Below are 25,623 nucleotides of genomic sequence, written 5' to 3'. Positions count from 1 at the left end.
TCCTTAGTCACACAGATAGGATTCATCAGAATCAAAGTCTAGTGGAGTCCAAGGCTGGCCTTGTATCATCTATACTGTGCTATTTCTCTCTCTCAACTATTTCAAAACCCTAACTTTATAATGGGAAACTGAGGATCAAAGGGGTAAGTGACTTGGCCAAGGTTAGCAAGTTCTATGACTCCTGATCTAGCTGTCTTGTCTACTGAACAAAGCTTAATAATACTAGCACTCTTAGATGATCAAAGAATCATGGAATTCCAGGAAAGGAATGATATGCATGTACAGCAGTCATTGATTCATGAGAGTCAATGATTAAATTTTTAGTGTAAGCATTATTATCTTTATTCTAATATGAGTGACCAGAACCTGTGCATATTTTAAACACAAATCCTGCTTGTATAAAATTATTCTTATGCTTCTAGGCAACATTTTTTTTTAGGTTTTTGCAAGGCAAACGGGGTTAAGTGGCTTGCCCAAGGCCACACAGCTAGGTAATTATTAAGTGTCTGAGACCAGATTTGAACCCAGGTACTCCTGACTCCAAGGCCGGTGCTTTATCCATTACACCACCTAGCTGCCCCTAGGCAACATTTTAAAAAACACATGGGTATCTAAATAATAATGAAACAAATGAGCAATACTACTTCCTTACCGAAATATATCACGTTGGGTTTTGACATTCCAGTTGTAATCTCCTTTGCTGACAAGTTCAAAGAATTCAGTTCTCCTCCTGAAAGAAAATCATATAATCAAAAAAAAATCTAGAATGAATTTTTTCAGCCTGTGGGGTTACATAAACACATTTACTGGGAGAATATAAGAGCTCTGTACCTCATACATTAATATTGGAAAACATGAAGCTAATGCTCTGTCAAGATGAATAATTTTTAAAAATATTGATGCTTCAAGAAAGAGCAACAAGCATTTCTGAATATATTCATAAGAAGGGTGATTACATACATCTAAAGTAGGAAACAATGAAGTATTGCACTTATTATGACACTGATAAGATTGTTAATACCCACCCAAATTCAAGGGAAGGGACCAGGGGGACTATGGAAAAGAATGATAATTTCAAAAGAATTTTATATCACCTTAATGTAGGACCTAATCATATTTAGGATATAAAAGATGCTCTGTGGGAGCAAATTCAGGGTAAAATAATTTTTCAAGTTAGTAAAGGAGTATTTCATATTCTAGAAGATGCATCCTGTCAAATGCTTCCCATTTTCTGAAATGACATTTCAGATTCCCTAACACTTTTTTTTTGTGGAGGCCTTATGGCATAGAGGATAGTGTGAAGGTCTTAGTATCAGAAAAACCTAGGTTTAAGTCCTTTCTCTGACACATGAAATATGTTACCTTAATAGGCAAGTCACTCAGCTCCTCATTTGCCTCAAACAACTCTCCACCACTCAAAGTCACACTTAAGTGGTCCAATCTACAATGGTAGAATGAGTTTCCACATCAAGAATTCCCCCAGACAAATTAAATCAAACTCTTCCCAAAACAAGAATAGCCCAACCTTTTTTTTTATCACTTATAGCAGAAATGAAATCATATTCTTATTAACTTATTGTTGCCAAATGTCAATTTGGAAAACAGCATATGTTCTAATTTAGGGAGAGAGTTTTAATGATAGTTTTAAACCTGAAAATTCTGAGAATGGGTATAATTGATTTACCATAGACTGGCTTTCTATCATTTAGTCAGACTAAATGATTTGTTGACTATGAACTGATATCGGTAGTTATGGGAGTAGAAGTAGGAGTAGGAGTAGGGGCAAGCAAGTGGTACAATGGACAGAGCACTGGACTAAGAATTGGGATGATCTGAGTTCAAATCTTATTAACTACTAACTTTTTGACCCTGGGCAATCCACTTAACTTCTGTATTCCTCAGTTTCCTCATCTGTAAAATGGGAAGAATAATAATACCAATCTCCCAGTATTGTTGTGAGAATAAAATGAGATGTACGTAGAATGTTTACAAAACTTAAAGCACTATGTAAATGTTGACTATTGTTACTACTGCTGCTGCTGCTACTGCTACTACTACTACTACTACCTCAATGAAAAAAAATGAAGTCATCATTGCCAACATCATGGCCAATATTTTCTATAAACTAATAGGTGTCAAAGTCTCAGACACCTAATAATTACCTAGCTGTGTGGCCTTAAGGAAGCTACTTAACCCTGTTTGCCTTGCAAAAACAAAAACAAAACAAAAAAAAAGAAACTGACCTGGGGGGTGACTAGGTGGCAAGTGGATAGAGCACTGGCCCTGGAGTCAGTAGTACCTGAGTTCAAATCTGACCTCAGCCACTTAATAATGACCTAGCTGTGTGGCTTGGGCAAGCCACTTGACCCCATTTGCCTTGCAAAAACTTAAAAAAAAAAGAAACTGGACTAGATCTGTGTTGTTATCTTTTTTTGGGGGGAGAGGGAAATTATATTAATTTTATTAATGTGTTTTCTTTATATATTACAAACATTTACAGAATACTCCAGCTCCATGAGAGAACTCTTATAACAAAGTAAAACAAATAAGCAAAACTAACAATACAGTGACCTCATCTGCAAGTGCACACAGCATTATACAACCCCCAAGCTCTCTATTATTTATTTATTTTTTTAGTAACAGAAATCCATTTTCTCTTCCATCCACCATCTATCACATTAATAAAAGAAAAAAGACAAATTCACTCCACTACAAATGCATAATTAAACAAAATAAATTCCCTTGTGGTTGTATACATACATACATACATAAATACATACAAACATATATATTTGTATATATGTGTATACACACATATATGTCTCAATTTTCACCCCCAAATTTTTACCTATTATGAAATGTTTCTTCATTGATCATCTGGAATCATGGAAGATCGTGTATTGAGCAATATTTTTACAGTTTGTCTTTACAATTTTTTTATGGAAATTGTTTTCCTCATTCTGTTCATTTTGTTCTTCGTAAATTTACAAAAGTCTTCAAAACTGTTCATTTTCATAAGATAAATGCTAAAGAATGAATTACTCTTCTGTTCACTTCACTATGTATCAATCCATATGTCTTGCTTTATCTTTTTTCTTTTATCTATTTCCCCATTTCTTCCAGTACCCATCATATTCATATATCAGAATTTATTTAGCCATCCCTCAACTGATGGGCATCCATTTAGTTTTCAGGTTTTTGCCACCACATAAAGACCTGTCATAAATATTTTTGTACATATAGACTTTTTCTCATTTCTAGGTCAAAGGGTATGCACTATTGAGTATTTGTTTACTCGATTTGTGTATAATTCCAAATTACTTTCTAGAAATTTTGTACCCCTTCATAGAACCATCAGGAGGGTTTCAATATGCCTATTTCCCATGGATAGGACCAATCTACATAATAAAACATAATAAAATAAAATAAAAATATAATAAAAATTACAATAAAACCTAAATTAATCTACTTAGTCTTATTCAATGTCATACTAATAAACTACAGGATTATTTTATAAAAGAAAAATAATAACAAAATCAATATGGAGGGTAAAAGGTCAAGAATCCCAAGGAAAATACATGAAAAGAAGCAGTGCCAGATCTCAAACTATAATACAAAGCTGTAATTCTCAAAACAATCTGATGCTGAATAAAAACCAAAAAAAAAAAAATCCATCAATGGAACAGATAATTACATACATGATTCTGCATAGTAGAAGCAACTGTATCTAGTACCCTCATATTTTATACATGCAAAGATCTCAACTCCTGGGATAAGGACTCACTGACAAAACTGTTGGGAAAATTGGATATTAATTAGATTTAGACTAAGACCTCACACTTTATTACAATGATAAGGTCCAAATGGGATGTGACCTAGATATAAAAAGTCACACCGCAAGTAAAAGAAACATGGAAAAAATTATTATGAGATCTATAAGAAAAAAGCTATGATCAAACAAGGAATAGAAAAAGTCTGTACCATTATCATAGACTGAACTGCTGTCCACAATCACCCAGATACAACCCTGGTTTATAAAAAAACTTAAATGTTTATTTTAAATAGACTACCATTCCAAATACTTATATTCTCTTAGTAACATGAAACACAAAAAAAACCTTTTAAAGTATAGAAACCCAACTAAGATAATTCTGGGAACAGGAAAACATAAATACGGTGGGGTGCTGATTAAGGTTTTAGCAGTCATCTCTATTTGGGAAAATATATGCCTGATATACTTTTAGCTTTAATCTTAATTGTTAACATTTTCTTCATTACTTTCATAAATCAATTTCTGATTCGTATCATTTACTGATTTTCAAGACATATATTATCACACTGAAAATTTAACTATCAGCTCTCTCCAAATGAGCTTATAGCCACAAACTTCTGGAATATCACTGCTGTTTTCCTGTAAGTTGCTGAAGTTGTTTTGAAGATCCTTTTTGTGTTCCTAAAGAGATTGAGCTTACATTCTAATATTTCTATTAATCTATAAATAGCAGGTATTTTATCCTTTTTGTTTTATATAATAGATATAATTTAATATATTTGAATGTAAATTGATAATAGTAGTGATAGAAATTTGTCCCTGGACTGTTTCTGTTTGAACTCTATTTAAAATAATGAAAAAAGAGACATGTTCAATTTGGAGAGGATGGTGATGATGAAGAACAAGGAGAAAAAGGAGGAGGAGCAGGAGGAACAGGAGGATGAGGAAGGGCAGAAGCAGGAGGAGGAGGAAGAAAAGGAGGAAGAATATGAGAATGAGAAGGAGGAAAGGAGGAAGAAGAGAGGAGGAAAAAAAGAAGAGGAAAGGAAGAAGAGAAGGAAAGGAGGAAGAAGAAAATGATGATGATGATGTATTCAGAAAATATTAATGCTACTGGTTCAAGAACTACAGTGAATTGTACTAACTTTTGACAATTTATCTTATTGCCAACTATGACTTAGATAGATTTAAAATAAACACATTTCTTTCTACAAATATGATTCTATTACTTTCAACACCCTTTGATTTGGACTCAACAATTAACTGCCTGGCTCGCCCATCAAGATAATCAACAGCCTAACTGTTACTACACAACCTCAGTCTTCCATTTCTCATCCTTGCCTATTTGCACGGGGAATAGGATTCCCTCGTCTCTGCCTTTCAGAATCCTCTGCTTTCTTCAAGTTTCAATTCCCATGGTACTTCTATGGAAGACTTTCTTTGGCTGACTCCTCAAGATAACTTTGTTTTTACCTAATAATTTACATGTTGTATCCTTCAGTAGAATCCAAAACCCTTAAAGGCTTATCTCTGCAATACTTTTCATGATGCATGGCAAACAGTAAGCACTTAAATGCTCTTGAAATTAAGCTAGATTGAATGCCATTCTTCCTTCATCTATTGAAGACAAAATGTATTCTGTCAATTCAAAATGGGACAAGACACTGGAATATAAATCAACCCTAGATATATCTAGGTGTGTGTATATATATATATATATATATATATATATATATATATATATATATAACTAGATACATTTTATTCTTATTATATTTTTATATCCCTTGTTGCCAGATGTTTTCTGTCTTTCTCTCTCTCCACATACACACACATATACAATTCACACATATATGAATATGAAGACAGCATATAAATATTGGGAGGTTAGGTGTATGTATAAATCCCAATAGTCCTGCACACAAGCCTCTATCATTTCCTTGCCAGGTGCCTTTCCACAGCATCAGAGACCATATCCTGGATGATATAACCCTTCCATCTCTGAAATTCTTCCCTGGTTCCTGAAGTGACTACCTTAGTCTACTGTATCAGGCTGTCATGCCTCATTTTACTACTTGGACATCTTCTTCCTATCCTCCCTGATCACTGTGGACATACCCTCTGCTCTGCCCCACTCCACTGCTTTCTAGTTCTGAAACTGGAACTGACCCATCCTGCCATTAGTAATGGAGAGTATGCCAATCTATACCTCTATGGTTCTAGTCACCATGGCTGTAACTTTCCAAATCATAAAACAGCCCCTAGTTTCTATTCCTCTTCATGTTTTATCTCCCTCTATTAAGAATATAAACTTGAGGACAAGAAATATTTTTTCCTTTATATCTGTGTGCCCAATTCTTGTTTAGTACAGGGCTTGACATGTAACAGGTGATTAATAAATGCCTTTCAATTTATTAATATTCCTATTTTTATATTTATAAATGCATAAATAATAATAGCTAATGTTTATATAGCACTTATCCTGTGGTAGGTAATATACAAACATTCTCTCATTTGACCCTCAAAACAACCCTGGGAGGCAGATGTTATTATTATCCTCATTTTACAGATCAGTAAATTAAGGCAAACAGCAGTTAATGATTTGCCCTGGTCACTCAGCTAGTAGGTCTCTGAGGTTTGATTTAAACTCAAATCTTTCTGACTCCAGGGCCTACATTCTATCTACTACATCAAAGGACATCTAGAAATTAGGAGTGTCAAAAATCAGAATTAAAACAAAAAAATGGACTTTAACATAAGCATAAAATAAAGATTAAGTCAATCAAGAAAGAGTTAGTTGATAAGCACTTAGGCACCTTTTTAGCACTTGGAGAATTTTTAACTAATTATATGGATGTGGCCAGTGGAAATCCTAGCCCTTTTAGAGTGTGGACCAAACTTCTTGTTCCATTACTTTTTAACATCTCTTTCAGTTCACCTTCAATTAATTCTCCACTTTCTTCACATTCATGCCTTTTCATATATTTGAAGGCAGCTCTCATATCACCTTTAGTGTCTACTTAACTGAGCTTTAAAGTATTAAAGAATCAAGAAATCATTCAATAATGAATGGAAAATGGCTTTCAGAGATCCAGGTCCCTGTCTCCTCGTAGAGCCTTGGAGAGATGCCAGACTTAGTTGAATTGTACCAGCTTTTAAAGACCAGGCCCAGAGCCTGGGAACTTCCCTAGAAATCCAACTCTGGGTTTAAAGTTCTCAGTGTTATTAATTCAAAGAGATTTGGGTTCTAATCTCAATTTAATAATCTAAAACTTTGTGATGTCCACTATTTTAATGATTTTTTTTCTCTGAGACCATTCCCAATTTGTCAATAATATCTTATCTGAACAATCAGCACAATAATAACAATAACAGCTAATATTAATACTGAAGAGAGATTCCCTTTAGATAATGAAGTCCATTCACCAAATGATCCTGCTGATAGTATACTTAGTTGTAGCATGTATCATGAGACACTGCAAATAAACGAGACGTATAATTACACAAAATAATTTGTTCTAATCATTCATAAAGGAAATACCAAGTGGATGCAGAACACCTATTGTCTAAACTATGATATGTTGTTGAATGGATAACTGTTAGGGCTGATCCATAAACAAATTTATCTTAGATAGCCCTGAACATAAACAATGAACTGGGGTCAGAACTGAATAGGAAGAAGAGAGTGGATTGAATCCCTTGCTAAATTATGCAGGTTTTCTAACGACCTCAATCTTCTCCAGGAAACAATTTGATGTCAATATTCTTCTGGTGATAATATATGACTGATCATAAGTTATGGAATATCTTATTCTCTAAAAGATTAAAGATGAGGGTCAATCAAAAGACAATAGATAAGTGAATGGTGGATTTGAGTAGATTGCATTATATTATGAATGAAGAATTGTACAGGGTGAGCAATATAAATGATATTAGAAAGACATATGACCAGAAAATAATAGTGAGAGTGATGATTGTCAACACATATGCCACACTGGTAGCATATTGGTTGGATCCCCTGTAGAAATTTCTGGGAGAGCATGAACAAAAGTTAAACAAGGGAAGGACTAGATGGGTTATTTTCTTTTCCATTTTAGGGAGTACTGACCTCAAGGGAACTGATCTAAAGGACATCAAGATCTGCAAAGTCTCAAGGTACCCTTCCCCGTGCCCATGTACTCAATATAGTATTGAGAACTGTTGTCTATAGTTCTACTCTTCTCATAATTGGAATTTATAGAGCAGTTAGATACAAATCCCTATTTCTTTAAGATTTACAAAGCATTTTACATATCTTTTCTCATGTGATTTATACAACTGTGTTAAGTAGGTGCTATTATTATCACCTCCATTTTACATATGGGGAAACTGAGATTCAGGCTCATGCAGATAATAAGACTCCAAGATGGGCTTTGAATTCATTTTTTTTTGGTGACTTAAAATTTAGTTCTCCCCCCCATTATGACTTATCCATCTAAGAAGAAGAAGAGAAAATATTTGAAAATCAGCAAAACATTGGACTAGTCTATATGTAGACTTAGCTTAACTCCCAAATTAAACTAACTAGAGAGTTTAATAGAATAAAAAAGAACATCATTTCCAACCAGCCTCTGATTCACCCTCAACCCCTCACCCCCACCAGTCATTATTAAAGCTGCTGATGGTATATGGTTGCTGGGTGAGACATGACATATTACACAAGGAAGCTGCCTATTACAAAGTTGATAATTCAATGCAAAGTCACAGGCAGAAAACAAAATTCATTTCTTTCATGCAAATTCATGACACAATGACAGAACAGCTCCTGTGAGAATAAATACTCTAGTGATGGAAATTTTAATAGCTGTAGTAGCTGGTATGGAAATCTTAAATCAATTTAGCCTTAAATTGGTCACAGACTTCAGATCACATTAGTAAAGCTAGATTCTACTTGGATCACAGAGAAGGGGTTCAATATGTATTATCTCTTGGGGGAGAAATCCTACAATAAGAAAAGGAAAAATATTAGCACATCCAGTTGTTTTTCTTTTCATTGATACCTGCATAATCTGGGGCCTTGAGTCTTAGGATCTGACTGCTGAAGGAAATGGGAGACTGCATGCATGTTAAATATTCCTAGCATAAAAGTGACAAAGATCTGGCAAGATCATGATCTCAATCCACCCTGTGATTCAAGTGGTACAAACTGAGAACTGGACAAATGACTGCTTTCAACACAAATGTCTTAGAAATCTACAAGTGATTCAATGAGGTCCCAGGCCAGGCTTAAGGGATGGGGGCCCCAGTGTGGGAAGACTCAAGGGGTTTTTGAAATGAAAATTAATGGTGTTATCTTTCCTACATATCATCTCAGTCCCTTGTGGTTACACAAAGAAGCAACTAAGTTCAATGACCTACTTGTTTATTTTTGTATCTTCAGGTCTTAGCCACATGCTGTTACATACATAATAAGGGTGTAATCAATGCTTTTTCATTCAATCATTCACAAATCTGAATCTTCATGTATGGGTCCTGTCAGCTACATCATATAGTCAGTGAACATTGCTATTGGACTGAAGTGATAAGCTCATATTCCTATCACATGAATATTTGTAAAATGCTTACCATTATGACCCATGGGACATATTGCCCTTGGGGCTTTCTTGGCAAAAAGACTGGAGTGGTTTGCAATTTCCTTCTCCAGGGGATTAAAGCAAATAGAGGTTAAATGTCTTGCCCAGCATCACTTGCCCAAGCTAGTAAGTGTCTGAGGTTGAATTCGAATTCAGTTCTTCCCAACTCTAGGTCCAGTGTTCTATTCACTTGAGCCACCTAGCTGAACATAGTGGGTATGTAGATATATAATAGATGCTTATTTCATTCTGTTCCATAGAATGCTTTAATATATATGAAGTTCTTTCCTCATAAAACTCTTTGAGATGATAGTTCAATTATCATTTTCCTTCTCCAAACTTTTCCCATTTCTGATCTTAGTACCTCTAAGCCATTCACTTAACAAATGATTGTTGACTAACAGTCACCCAGATTTGTAAGAATCCTTAATCATTTTCTCTCCTATATTCAATCATTTACCAGTCTTGAAGAGCATGCCTCAGTCTCTCTCATATTTGCCCTCTTTTGCCCACTCATTCCATAAATCACCTTAGTTTGGACCCTTGAACTTTAGTCAAGACTAAAATAGCATCTCTTCCCCACCAGTTTCCTCCCTCTCCAAGTCATCCTCCACACCAAATTGATATTCTTAAAACACTGATAAGATTGTTTTATTGTGGCTGGAAAATTTCAGTGAACTTGTAATATCTCTAAGGTAAAATAGAAAATCCTCCACTTGTCATTTAAAGATTTCATAATCTGGCTCCCACTTACTTTTTCTAGTTTAATTCAAATTTGTCTTATGTTTCAGCTTACTTGCCATTGCCCTTACCTTATATTTTGCTTTCCACCTGCCCTTGTTCCAGTGGTCCTCCTGGCCTGGAATTCACTCACTCCTCTCCTTGTATTTGAAGAATATCTATATTTCCTCAACTAGAGCAAGTATCATTACCTATATAGGACTTCTGGAGTCTCTTCAGTTATTAGCACCCTCTGCTTCTTAAAAACATTTCGTTTTTCTTTCTCAATATTGATACTTAATTGTGTTCATGTTTTACTCTGTAAGCATGATATCTTGTGTCTGTTAGGCACTTCAAAAATTCATAATGAATTAAATTGTTACTATTTTTAAAGTGAGGAAACTGAGGTTCAAAGGGTTAAAAGATTCAATCAAGGTCATTCAGTTAGAAAATTGCCAGAACCAAGACTTCAGTTTAGGGCTAATCTGATTTTGAAAGGCAATAATCAGGTCCTGGATTTAGCCTATTACTGCCAATAATAAAAAGCCATATGCCTGAGATGGAGGTGCCATCTGATCTCTCAGCTGTTGTTGGTAGTGAAGAGGTCATTTGATGAAACAGATGGAATTAAGACAAAAAGACCTAGTTGTAAGTATTGTGGTGAGTCAATGCCTGCCAGTTTCTGACTCTAAATCCAGTGCTCCTTCCACATTATCGTGGGGATAAGTGCATCGTTTGAATAGCAACTGTTTTTGTTCTGTCAGTAAGGGTCTTCCCCTCCCAGATTGATTCTTCTGTAAGGGCAAAATAGGTTATCTTTTGCCTCAATTCTTATCTAGATTTTAATTATTGAATAGGTGTTGCCTCAGACAAACTGAGAGCTGGAAAAACTAAGCTTAGAAAGGTCCTGGTCTCCCATCTGAGGCCCTCACCAGTTGTCTTGACTTGCCAATGGACTCTGATGATTCTGGAGGAGAGAGGGAGCACTGGTGACTGCACACTTCTGCCTCACTTAATCACTTGCAAGTCATCAGTCTCCCAATATCATTGGTCCTCTTCCACAAAGAAGGACAAACAACTGCAAGGTGAGTGAAAGGACCATGCACTATGAGTTTAGACTCCTAGTATATGTCTATTGTCAATCTAATGGGGAATTCAAAGAAGGACACATAGAAAGAACAAAGAGCTTTGCCAGGATTATATTCTGAAAGTCAAGAACACTTGTTAAACCACTGCTTCATTATAAACTATAAACTATAAACTATCTCTCTTGTGATGTTCCAATTGGGGCTGGCAACCAGAAGTCATTTATGATTTTTAGAGAATTGATTCAAGCAGAATCAAAATGGAAAGTTAAAGCTAGAAGAGTCCTAGAAACCAGATCCCTTGGTTTGCAGACAGGAAAATAGAGGTCTAGTGATGGAAAGGGATTTACCCAAGCTCATAGTGATTTGACAATGTAGTTGTTCATTTCTTTGATCTCCCAGATAGTATCATTTGCTGAAGTCAACAAGGAAACCTTGACAATTGAGGAAGTTTTTATGAGGGACTGCAAAAAGCATGCCTCAGAAAATCCACAAAATGATACAATATCCTTTAGATCCAGACTACTACCTCATGAGGAACGATATCATTAACTTCTCAAACAGAGCACTGAAAACATTTTACTCTGAGTTTCAAGGACAGTGGCAAACATCACTGCTAGTGAAAAGCAGTTCACTGGAAAATCTCCTCTCTAATCAGATATGTTTTTATTAGGCTTTAGTATTTTGCTTTCTTGGCAGACAGTCCACTTTTAATAATTGGTGTCCCCCAAACAAGCAGCTCTTAGGAGAGAGATACTGAAATTACTCACATAAAAGAACTGCTGTTAGGTCATCAGCCACATGTCACAAAGTCTGATCATTTAAATTTTTTTTCCTGGAGACATTCGGCATTTATAAAGTGTAAAAGAGCTACCTTACCCGTTTCACACTGTGATCATGAAAATGTTAATTTATATTTATATTTTTTACTTTATTTCTACATCTACTAAAGGTAGATAAATGTTAGGCAGTCTTTGCCTCCAGTACTGCTAGTTATATACAAGGTAGTGAATCACTAACACCACTATCTTCTTATTTCAGCTCCATAGATACTCTAGGGAAAAAAAGAGAAGCTTTTGTTTTTATGGGACACTCATAGATCCACCATAGCTCCTTTGTGTATATATGTTTGTTCTTGGAAGTTTATAAGATGATGTGATGATCCTTAGCTCCTGAGGATAAAGAGAAATAATCTAGTTTCTAATAATTCCAGAAACTATACTGAAAGGGCTAGTCAGACAGACTGATAAGGGTAATCTGATTTTGAAAGGAAACAATTGTGTTATGGATTTAGGCTATCACTTCCAATAACAAAAAGCCACATGCCTAAGACAGAGATGCCATCTGATTTCTCAGCTGTTACTGATAACAAAGAGGTCATATGATGAAACAGATGGAATTCAGACAAAAAGACCTTGTGAAAGTGATGTGGAAGCAGGAATGTGCTAGTCAGCTTCTTCCTACCAGCTTGTAGGAGCTGATTGTTAAATTTTCATTGTAGAAGTTATACCTTAGAACAGTCAAATGTTATAAATCAGCACCTGATTTATTATTTTGTTGATTATCTAAACTTAAGAAAATTATAGAGAAAATGTTAACAATATAGGTTAAACTTACAAGTGTGTCATGTAAACATCCCCCTACTATGCCATTGCCCCCTGCAGAACAAGACTGTAAAACAGTGCCCAGAACAATGGTCAGTTTGGTCAACTAAGAAAAAAAACTGTTCCAGAAAGTTTGCTCTTGCCCATTCTTCAGGCAAATATGTTGTTATATAGGTACAAATAGCCTGACCCATACTATAAGAGGAGGCAGCAATTCTTTTTTTCCTGGAAGCTAAAATATTTCCTCCATTGTAACATTAGGGTCTTAGAAACTCCTTGGGATACACAGAAGCATATCATTTACAATCTTTTTTTTTTTGCAAAAAATGTAAATGTTACTAACTTTGATTATAATGTATGGCAAGAGCAAATATTGAAGGACAGGTGAAAATTGGACTCACCAAATTCTAACATAATAAAGCTCCAAATTCTAGGCTTCAAAGAGCTATTATCTTTTATGAAGCATTTCTCAATCTGATTTTCCAAGTCATTGAAAGTAATGACTTACATTTGTCTAGCACTTTGTATTTTTCAAATCATTTTCATTTAGATGAGAGGCAGTGTGGCATAGGGGGATTTGGATTCAAGTCCTGCTGTGACAAATACTAACTGTAAAACTTCAAATAAGTCACATGAATAAGGCATTCCATAGTACCCTATGCCATCCTCTGAAAATAAACTATAGAGGAATTGCCCAATCTACATTGGTGGAGGAAGTTTCCACATTAGGGATTCCCTACATCTATGAAAACTCAAGCCTGGAGCAAATGTGTGTGTGTGTGTGTGTGTGTTTCATTTAATCTTCATAATGTTATTTTTTTATAATGTTCTTATATTGTAGATGGAATAGTTTTGATTTTCATCATTTTACTATTGAGAAAATAACCACAGGGAAATTAAGGAATTGATTCAAAGTCAAAAACTAGTTAGTATCAGAGTCAGGATAAGATATAGGAAAAGTCTAAAAGGAAGAAAAGAAATAGGACAATGTTTAGAAGGGGCAGAGGATAAATGAGAGAATAAGGTCTTAGACAAGATGGGAGGTAATAGAAATAGCTAGCATTTATAATATCACCTTAAAATTTGCAAAACACTTTATAGATCTTTTTTTTATTTAAGACAATGGGGTTAAGTGACTTACCCAAGATCACACAGCTAAGCAATTATTAAGTGTCTGAGGTGGGATTTGAGTTCAGTTCCTCCTGACTCTAGGGGTAGTGCTCTATCCACTGCACTACCTAGCTGCCCTATAGATCTTATTTGATCCTCGCATCAATGCTAGGACGTAGGTGCTAGCATTAATTCCATTTTACAGAGAAGGAAACCAAGGCAAAAATTAAGTGACTTGCTCACTGTTACACAGCTAGTAATATGGGAAGTGGTGTTTGAAACCAGGTCTTTTTGATCCCAGGCCCAGCATTTTGTCCATCACACAACCAAGTTGCCCCAAGGAGGGATGGGAACAAGAACAGCACTCCATTGGACTTTGGACAGGAGGAATTTTTTTTTTCTGAGACACACACACACAATCAGAAGTAAAGAGTTATGTTTGGAATTCTATTCAAAAGCAATAAATTTTTTTGATGTTGCTTCATAAATACCTTAGTAGAATTGAAAAAAAATGATGACAAGATAGTAATGAAAAGGAAATCTTTTTAATAAAAATCTCATTAATAAACTCATAGGATTTAGAGCTGGAAATAGTCTTAGAGATCACTTCTGTCTACTCCCTTATTTTACAGGTGAGAAAATTAAGGACCAGAGAAGTCAAAAGACTTAATTACAATTATAAAGGTAATAACTGGCAGGGTCAGGGTTCACACCCTGATGATCCAAGGGTAACCAAACCACCTAGAGAGTTATTTGGTGCAGATCACTTGGCAATCTTATCAACTCCCATGAATTTAATTACAATCTCTATACTGATTCTCAGACTCTACTTATTTAGCCCTAACCTCTCTGGTGACATCCAATCTTGTATGGCTTTCAGACAATTTCATCTGGATGTCCAGCAGAGACAACTGAAATTTGACCTGTCCAAAATTGAATGTATTATCATTCCTCAAACCCTCCTTTCCTTCTACCTTCCCAATAATTGTAGAGGTCAACACTTTCTTCCCAGTACTCCAGAGTCACAACCTAGGTGACATCCTAGATTTATTACTGTCTCTTACCCTCCATATATAACCTGTTGTAAAACCTTTGGATTTCATTTTTGTGACATTTCTCAAATAAAGGGGAATCCCTTTATCTTCTCTAACACTGCTATTGCTCTGATGCAGACCACTCATCAACCCATACTTGGATGGAAATTATAGCTTGCTAGTGGGTCTTCCTGACTCAAACCTGTCCCTGGTCCAATCTAAACTCTGTTCAGTTGTTAAAGTGATTTTCTTAAAGAAGTCACCCCCAACTCAATAAATTCCAATGGCTCTCAATCACCTACCAAATTCAAAATCGGCTGTTTGGTATTCAAAACCCTTTAAAATCTAGCCCCCTTCCTGCTCCATGCCTTTCCAGTTTTCTTACACTACATACTCTTCAGTAACAATAGTGCCCTCCTTGCTATATTCTAAACAAGATACTATATCTTTTGGTGGCATCCTCACTGGCTGTCTTCCATAATTGGAATGCTCTCCCTTCTCATATCCCATCAAGTCCCAACTAAAACCCCACCTTTTGCAAGAAGCCTTTACCAATCCCTTTTAATTCTATGATTATTTCATAAATATGAAAATTTCATAAATATTTAAATAAATATACACATATGTGTGTATACAGAGTATAGGTATGTATATGTATATATATCATATATAGATAAAGATATAGATATGAAGAGAGAGTTTTCTCCATTAGTTTATGAGCTCTTCGAGGGCTGGGACTGTTTTTTTGCCTTTCTTTGTATTTACTCAAAGAAAAGCCAAAAAAAAAAATTAAGAACTAAAGTTTCTAATACCAAGCAGTCTTCACCATGATAATGAAAATTAATTCAAATGTGGTTATTTCTTTCTTTCTCTGTATGTGTGTGAAAATGCATATTTATAGGTATATATATATATATACATGCATGTACACATTCATATATATATGTGTATATATATTTGCTAAATAGATTAAATACCAATACTTACTCAAAATACAGAGTTATGTCTGTTGCCAATATGGATTGCTTCAAAAGTTGCATGAGATCACTGTATTCTTTGGAAGACAAATTAGCAAAGATGTTGTGACCCTGGAATGAGAAAATAAAATGTCATAAAGAATACTCAATCCACAGTTGTTTCTTTTGCATTTTTCCTAAAACTGAAACGCAGCAAAAGAAACCATAAAAACATGACCAAATGAAGTCTAACTTACATGACAACAACTTAGGGCTTTTGAATGGACCTATTACAAAAATAGACAAATATGCAGGCAAATGTAATATTGTAGGGAGGAACCAACATCCTTAAGGAGGGTTTTACACAGTTACAAAGAAAACATATTGGGAATGTTTGAATCATTGTATATTCATATTAATAAACATACATCTACTCACACTCACATTTTACTCATTCTATTGCATTTTCCCACTAGGATTATCATATGGAAAGTTTGTAAAATACTTTGACATCCTATCCAAACTTAATCCCAAAATAAATGTTTGTTTCACAGGAAATATTTTAAGCTGTCATTTTGGAAACATTTGCTTTTGAAACAGATGCTTTCAACTGGGGGAAATCAGTTAAGTCATTAATGTGTCTAAGAGAAATGTTGGATAAATTTTACTTAGAAAATATTTCCAGCACAGTTCTATCTCTCTTTTGACTTTTGTAAAAGAGTTTTCTAAAGAGTTGAAGTTTTGCTAATCAAAAATTTAAATCAACTAAGTGACTTATTCTCTTCCATGACTAACGCCTTTTGTAAAGTGAATAATTTTTTTGAAGTGAACCATCACAATCTAATTTTTCTATTGCATACATCTGGGTTTTCACATATTTTCTTGCAGAGTTGATCTACATAGATATGGTTAGCATGATATTGATAGTATTAAGCCTGATTTGGGAGAAAGTTAGGGGAAAAAATCTGAAAATAACTCTGAGTAACCTTCTGCCCCACTAATTCTTTAATATCAATTAGATAATTACATCTTCCAAGACTCTAAATGAAAATCTGTTACTCTGAGTTAATTTACCTCCTATGGATGAACACTTTACAGGGAATTGTTCATTCATATTGGTTCCAAGTGGGACCCAGTCCAATATTAATAATAATTTTCAAATGAACTCTTCCAGATCCTTAATTCAACTAGAAGAATGAAGACAAATAGCTAAATGAATACTGGTATCACAAAGTCTGCAAGAATCCCTCACAGCATAGATGAGATCCAGGGGACTGAGTCCAAGGGTATAGGGAATCAACTGTCGGTCCTTAACTAGGGCACTAGTACCCTCTGTGGTATCAGGAAAATAACTTCTGGTGTTAAAATACTATTAAAAACTGACTCATCTTGAGTAGTTAGGTTGAAAGACCTGGGAATATATTTGTTTAAAAAAAGATTACATTTAAAAAGAAATTCATTTTCATGACTTTTGAAGGTAAAGCCATAAAAAAGAGGAATATTTCAAGATTTAGAGTCAGACTTGGGTTCAAATCCAGCCTGTATTACTTAATACCCTTATCATCTTGGGCAAGTCACTTATGTATGAGGGCATTGGGCTAATCATCTATAAATTCCTGTCCAGTTTTGAAATTATCATCCTATAATTACTAGCAAGTATTGTCTAGCAGAAGATTGGCAATATTGACTTTAACAGATAGAAAAGGATAATTTGAAATAAATATATTCTTTGAACGAGAGACTACATATGATAATGGATAGAGTCATTCTTGGACCCAGAAGGATTCAAGTCCTGCCTTTGACGCATTATGGCTTGGAGTCCTGCAATGCTCCGGGCAGGTTTCTTACTAAAAACTGTGGAATATTTCCTAATTTTCTTTATATACAAATCTTAAAAACATTGAAAAACTTCAAAACATCTTGTTGTTTTAAACAGAGATGGGGTTTTTCCTTGTTTAGATTATTTGCTAAGCAAATCTTTTCTTCATAAATACTTCAAAGATTAAATTCAGCTAAGATTGTCTGCATATACACTATCAACTAAGAAAGAATTTCATTAAAAGGGTTTAACTGCAGTAAGATTACATTGTGTGTATGATGGTCATCATAGACAAATAGTGGGACTTACTATCATGAGGACTAATTGAAAGAACTGAGTATGTTTAGAATGGACAAGAAAAGCCTTAAGGAAACATGATAATAGTCTCCAGGAACTAAAAGACTATCTTGCTTGCCCTCAGATAGTAGAACAACAGCTAAGGAACTATGGCTAAGAGACTACTGAGAAGCACATTTAGAACAATTAGAGCTAGCTATTCAAAAGTGGAATGAATTCCTATCTCTAGATACTTCTTAGTTGTAGAATCCTGGGAAAATCATTTAACCTCTGTTTGCCTCAGTTTCTACACCTGTAAAATAGGGATAAAATTAGCACTTATTGCTCTAGGTTATCATAAGGATCAAATGAGATTATAATTGCAAAACCCTTAGCCCAGGGGCTGGCACATAGTAAATACTATATAAATATTAGCTAATATCATTGTTAATGTTATCATTATAAATGTTATTGTTACCTTGGAAAGCATTGTGCTCCCCCTCACTTGAGAACTTCAAGCAAAATCCTTGTTGAGAATGTCATAGAGAGAACTCTTATTCAGATAGAGATTAGATTCCAGGTCTTCTAAGACTCCATCCATCTGTAGGATCTGTGATCCCCAAATGTATGGAAGACCAAAGACTTCAGTTAGTTGGTACAGTAGAGAGAGAGCACTAGGCCTGGGAGTCAAAAAGATCTGAGTTCAAATCCTGTCTCAGATATGTCCTAATTATGTGGCCCCAGGCAAGACATTTAATCCTGTTTGCCTCAGTTTCCTCAACTGTAAAATGTGAGTAATAAAAGTCCCTACCTCACAGGGTTGTTGTAGGATAGAATAAGAGAATATTTGCAAAGTGCTTTGCCTGTCTTAAAGAGTTATATAAATGTTGTTATTATTATTATTATTATTATTATCATTATCTCAGTGTCCTGAAAAAAGATCATTCTCTTACCTGGAGTGAACACTATTCTCTGATGTTATCAACAGTTATTATAATTGTTAATTGTACTATCTTGCAAGTTCCTTGGGGCTTGACATGGTAAATTGTCCATAATGGGTATGTGTTTGCTGAATGGATATTGAATTTGTGTAGAGAGCTCTGGGATTGCCAAAACAAACCAGTACTGAGAAGATGTGCCATAATGGAAAGAGGAGAGATTTTTGAATCTTAGTGACATACACTAAGCATGGCCTCTTTACTTAATTCTTTGAGATATAATTCCGTTTGAAAAGTGGGTTTAAAAGTACTTGTCATCTCTTCATTATAAGGTAGTTTTGCAAATTAAAATGAAATGATATATGGAAAGGGTTTTTTTTAATCACAAAGGAATCTGTTTCGCTGGAGAGAAAATGAGAAAGAAAACATCAAAGAAGAATGAAACACTGGGAAGAATCTACTGCACAGACCCTAGTTCCAGTTCTAACTTTTCCCCAACCTCCTGTTACTACCTAGGGTAAGTCACTCCATCCATTCAGGTCTTTGCTATTGTTCAGTTGTGTTTGACTCTTTGTGACACCAAGGAGCATAACACACCAATACTGTCCATGGGGTTTTCTTGTCAAAGACACTGGAGTGGCTGCCTTTTCCTTTTGCAGCTACTTTTACAGATGAGGAGACTGTGTCAAACCAGATTAAGTGACCTGTCCAGGTTCACACAGCTAGGAAGTGTCAGAGGCCAGATTTGAACTCTGGTTTTCCTCACCTGAGGTCCAGTGCCCTATCTACTGCATCACTTAGCTGTCACCCCTTTGGGCCTTATTTGTTTGTAAAGTGAAGGAATTAGACTAGTTCATCTCTAAGTAGTTCTAATATTCTGAACATTCTATATTCCATGAACAAATGATTTGGCAGCATGAGTGGCAAATAAATGACAGACCTTGGAAGTCAGGAAGAACTAGTGTCAACCCCCTCCCCACACCTCCCCTTATACATCTAGGTCATGTGTACATAAGCAATTCCCTCCAGTATCCTGGGTTACTCTCTAAGAGCCCAAATATAAAGGCATTGCCATTTGGACATGTAGATTTCTTCACACAGAAAAATCACAGTTCTGTACCAATAGGGAAAAAAAAGGAATTTACCAACATCAGTCTGACTTGACTTCCTTCTCCTCTGTCCTGTCCTATCCCTCTGTCTCACCCAGTATATACAATATAGAAATCCCATACATACTATCCTTAGCTGAAATTCAACAAACATTTAAATGTTTACTAAATGAAGGCAAAGTGTTAGGCACCAAGAATATAAAAACAAAAATAAATCAATCCCTGCCCTTAGGGAAAATTCTCAAACCAATAGATTCCAGGGTATTTCTGCTTCTTTCTGCTGGCTCCTGTCACTTGAGTCCAAGCATCTGTATTTCATTCGGGAGGGAGAATACACAACCACCAATCATTTCTCCCATACCGACTCTGAATTCAGGGTCTTAAGCTACAGATGGGAGTGTCAACTATTCTTCTTTGGGTCAAAGGCTTTCATGAACTTGCAAAAGACCTACTTTTTTTTCAAGACAGGCTGGAGGAAAAATACACCATATTTAATGAGAATATTCCAGCAAAGTAGGGCCTTAATGATGATAATAATAATAATTAATGGCACAGCTAGAGAACTGACAAATAATGGGGAACAGATGATCCCTTCCTGGTCTCAGAAAGTCTGCCTGCTTGCAGAAAATTAAACAGATCCTTTCCTGGCAGCATTAACTCAGCAGCCTCGGTCACAGTCTGGTGGTAGTTGGCGGTTTTCTTTGTCAGGAGCTGAAAATGTAGAAAAGGACAGCCCCACTCTAGTCTCCTGTGTTGCCATCTGAAGGATAAATAGGGAAAATTATCTTAGTTTGGATTCTTCCTTCAGCTGGGTTCCTTGCTGACAAGCCAGTCCTGCTGGCAATTACAATTTCTTAGATTGTCTCGAAGGGCTTTCTTCATTCTACTGAGAAAACATAGCTTTTTCATGCTGTTTTCTTCTCTGTAACCTTTTAAAATCAGTTTGCATTTCACAAAATAACTGGCCATCTCTCTTGAGGCCTGCAACGATGGATGATCTGTTTGCTTTGCCTCTTCTTTGCCGAGTTCCCTATCCATTTACTGGAGGAAATAAATGTACTCAGATCATAATCTATGGCCAATGACATTCTTTGAGGGCCAGCAGAATAACATCAATGAAAACATTTTATCTCTGAGATTCTGTTAGTACCATTTACACTTGACTATCTTTCTATTTAGTTTGAGAGTAGGGGGAAGATGATAGGCAGGTATCTAGCTAGAAAAATATTTATTTTAGTTATTCTTGTAAGCAACTGTTATCAGAGATTTTGAAATTCTCCTGGAGGGCAATGATGGAATTTTATACATCAACACTCACTGGTTGTTTTTAAGCAGTAATCTTTATTGCATTTTGTAAAGACTAAAGAAAAAGTACATAGTTCTTTGAGTAAAATCAACAACTTAGACTTTAGTCAAGTTATTGGTACAATCCTTATTCCGAAAAAACAAACTATGCAAAGGTAAGTATTCTACCATGATGACTTAAAATGCCCACATATGAAATGAGAAGAAATTGTTTAAAGCAGACTATCCTTGCATTTATCTTTATATTCTCATTGCTGAACAGTTTGACACATAAGACAATTAATACATTCTTATTTACTGATTAATTGATTTTAATAATCAGGCAAAAATCAGGTGGATAGGACCAGTGAAGAATGGCATATCATCTCAGACTAGCAAAATAAGAACCACAGAGAACTAGGAAAGGGCCAACACTTGAGGGAGAGAAAGAGTCTTCCTATTCTACCCAGGCTACTCATGAAAGAAAAGGAAGTAAATGCTGCTTTTTGGTTCAGAAGGCAGATGGAGAAATTAATTCTGTACCTCACTTTGCAGAATCATCACAGCATGATTAAAGTGATGGTGCTCCAAGGTAGCAGAAGTTCCATAAAGCTGGGCCAAAGCAGATCCACTCCTGAAAGAGAATAATATAGTAAGATACTTGCCCAGGCTCCCTTTAAATTTCAGGTCTTTGCACTAATCTGAATGCTATCATGGCACCTACTGCAAATAGCCACAGTATAGATGTTTGCAAAGTTTCTGGTCAAGGCACTTGAATAACAACTTAGTTTAAGCCCATATAGACATATAAACTGGCAACCTGATTCATTTGGGGAAATGAAGAGGAGGAGGAGGAAAAATGGCATATAACAGAAACTTGGAGGGAAGGATGAATAAAAATTTGACTCAAATGGGAAAGAATATTATGTACCTTCAAGTGGTGTATTGTATATCATTAAGATAGAGAAAGCAAGATCCAAATATAACAGTCATGAATAATTACATCTTAAGAAAAATCAATAATAATTATTTTTAAATAACATTTATATAAAATTGTAATGTTTACAAAATACTTTATTATCTCCCTCAGTCCTCACAACAACTCTGTGAAGTCAGGAATGTTATAATTTCCATTGTACATATGAAAAATCTGAGGCCAACAGACCTCAATTAATTTGCTGAGTCTCACATTTGTTAAAAAGTTTGAGTTGGAATGTGAAATCAGGTTTTCCTTACTCTAAGTCTAGAGATCTGTCCATTAATTAACCAGTGCTGATAATGGGGGTTTGGGGGAAGAATTTGTTTATATGATGATCCCAAATGGAGTCATGAAATATTGGACATGAAAATGATTGAACAACAACAAAAGTGCATTTGAGAAGTGAGGTTTGCAAAGTTGGATCCATCAGAAGTCAGTTTATGAGATAGCTGAATGAAACAAGTTCAAACTATAACTAAGACATGTAAAACCTCAAATGGGCAGTATAAAGTGCACTTAAACTTGGCACTTGACTACCCAAAAGAGGACTTTGGATCTAATCCAGATTCCATTTTCTCTATTTTCCATACAGTTTCAACAAAGCTCTTTTCAGATTTTCTATATCAGAACTACACAGATGTAGCATATTAAAAGACATAAGAAATTATGTAAAAGAAAATAGCAATACTATGAAAACAATCTACAGAGTGATGAAATGTAAATGGAAAGAATAATGACAAAATAATTGAAATCTATTGCTATGAAATTACATTGAGCCAACATGAATCCAAAAAAGAGATATAGGAAGGTACCTCCTTCCTATATTCCTTCCTTGGGCTGGAAAATGGGGGAAAAATTGGTGCAGAATACTGAATAGAATGTCAGACTTTTCAGTTTTGGTTAGTTTTGCTAAACTATTTTTTTTTTGTTCTTCTTTTGAAATTTTTTGTTATAATGGATGACTCTCTGAGAAGGGGACAGATTGGGAAATGTAGGTAATCCTAAGCAAAAAGAAATCAATAAAAATTATTATTGCTGCTATTTCAAAGAGTTAAACTGTGAGAAAAACCCATGATCAGAGAAAAAAAGTCATGGGATTCAGGCTAAGGATTTGTACATAGTATGATCTTCCTTTCCTTTCTCTCTTCTTAATTTTTTTCAGCTGGAAGAAAGGACACCAGAGCTGGAAATATATATGGATAGGCTTTTCCTTAGAGGAATTGTTAGTAGTGGACAGTCAATCCTCTTTACCAATAATCACTGACATGTCGTCTCTTTCCTCTTCTCCTATCCCAACCCAAATTCCTGGGAGGCTGACAGTAATCATAAATCCTGCAGATGCCGTGCCCCATTATTCAGTGGAGAGAGTTATCTAAAATCACCACCAAAGATGTAGAGTCAAAGGTAAGGGAGTTCTGCAGCTGATATTAATGCAATATAATGCAAATAAAATTCATTTATAACATGCATTTATCAGGTGCATTTTCTATTCTAGATCCTATGCTAGCAACAGTGATATAAAGACCATTATGACATAATTCCTACCCTCAAGGAGTGTCCATTCTACTAGGAAAATATAACATTCATAGCTAATTAAATTCAGAGAGTATTTATAATATATATGTATATTATATATGTAGGTCTCTCTATATATCATATAATATATATCTGTATATGATATGTATATATATGTATATATATATATGTATGTATTTGGGCATGAAGTGTAGTTGTGATTTTTTAGGAGGCATAACAACTCTAGAAATCAGGAAAGACCCTTTAAATGAGGTGGAACTTGATCAGTATTTTGAAAGTAGTTAGGGATTATAAGATGTAAGGAGGAAGAACATTCAAAGCCATGACATTTGTGGGAATACAGAGACTTGGAGATAAGAGCTAGTTTACTGGATAACTAGGCAGAACAATGAACAGAGTGCTGGAGCCTGGAGTTAGGAAAACTCATCTTCCTGTGTTCAAATCTAACCTCAGACATTTACTATGACACTGGACTTTGCTTCAGTTTCCTCATCTGTCAAATGAACTAGAGAAGGAAATTGCAAGCCAGTCCATTATCTTTGCCAAGAACACCCCAAATGGAGTCAAAGAGTTAAGCATGATTAAATTGCGAAGGAGCCCAGTTTGACTCGAACATGAAGTATGTATAATCAGCCTGGAAGGATGCATCTGAGCTGAATTGTGAAGGTTTTAATATGTCAAATAAAGAAGTTCATATTTTAATCAGAAGACATACAGGACCATTGAATCTTCCTGAATACAAAGTAATATAGCAGGACCTCTACTTTAGGAAGAATAATAATTTGGTCACTAGGTGTAGAACAGGTTGGATGCGAGGAGGCTAATTAAGAGGCTATTTCAATAGTCCAGGTAAAAGTTGATGAAGGCCTATACTAGAATGAAAGCCATGGGAGTGGAGAGATGGGAACATGCACAAGAGATTTTTAAAAGGTGGAACTACAAAACAGGACAATTGATTTGATATGGAGGGTTGAGTGAGAATGAAGAGTTAAGTATAACTACTAGACTAATATTGGTGACTAAAAGAATATTAATACATTTATGTCCTGACTAGTACAGTAATGAATCATGTTAAATGGTTGCATGTATTTGAATTCACACTGTTCAAAGTTATAATTATGTACAATATGATAATTGGTTCCAGAATAATGGAAATACTCAATTTGAATTTGATAATGTGACCACTTCTCTGGATTCATTATTTGCATAAATCAGGCCCTAGCTATATTCTCAACAGAAACAGGAAAGTTAGAAAGGAAGTGGATTTAGAGAGAAAAGTAATGAACTCAGTATTGACTTTGAGATGATTATAGCACATGCAAATGGAAATGTCTGCCAGGCAACTGGAGATATAGAAGTTTGGTAGAAAGATGCAGGTTGAATAGGGAGATTTAGGAGTCATTTGTGTAGAGAAAAACCACTGAGTCCATGAGAGCAGATGAGGATTTAGAAGAAGAGAGGACCTAAGACAGATCCTTTTACAAAAAAGGTATGATATCAATGAGAAGAATTGGTTGGATAGATAGGAAGAGGACATGTGAGCAAAAGATTAAAAGAGGAGACTATAAAGTTGAACTGATTAACTAAAGTCAGATCAGTGTCAAGAAAACTGAGAGAAGAGAGAATATCCTGAAGGAATATCAACATTTTATAGGGGTTTGGTTTAAGAAAGAGAAGAGATATGAGAAAAATTTTAAAAATTCTGGGAAGGAAGAAAACAAGCATTTTATAGATATTGTATTCTGAGCATGGAAAATACAAACACAAGTGAAAATAAAGACCATCTTTG

The 25,623-nt window shown here is 35.1% G+C and overlaps 1 protein-coding gene across 2 annotated transcripts in view; it reads right to left on the bottom strand.

Moving 5' to 3' along the window:
- Positions 1–25,623, bottom strand: part of PDE11A (phosphodiesterase 11A) — a 468,580-nt gene that overhangs the window by 68,440 nt on the left and 374,517 nt on the right. For both annotated transcript variants that reach the window (XR_012474244.1, XM_074215628.1), the window contains exons 14-16: positions 21,863–21,953; positions 15,925–16,025; positions 653–730 (exon numbers count right to left, since the gene is read on the bottom strand). Coding sequence is in view for 1 of the 2 variants with exons in the window: in XM_074215628.1 (XP_074071729.1) it covers positions 653–730; positions 15,925–16,025; positions 21,863–21,953 (270 nt within the window). In the remaining variant the exon portion in view is untranslated. The remainder of the gene's footprint in view (positions 1–652; positions 731–15,924; positions 16,026–21,862; positions 21,954–25,623) is intronic.

This window comes from Macrotis lagotis, chromosome 1, assembly GCF_037893015.1.
Source record: "Macrotis lagotis isolate mMagLag1 chromosome 1, bilby.v1.9.chrom.fasta, whole genome shotgun sequence".
NCBI classification, from domain to species: Eukaryota; Metazoa; Chordata; class Mammalia; order Peramelemorphia; family Peramelidae; genus Macrotis; species Macrotis lagotis.
This window is presented reverse-complemented; position numbering and strand designations above follow the sequence as displayed.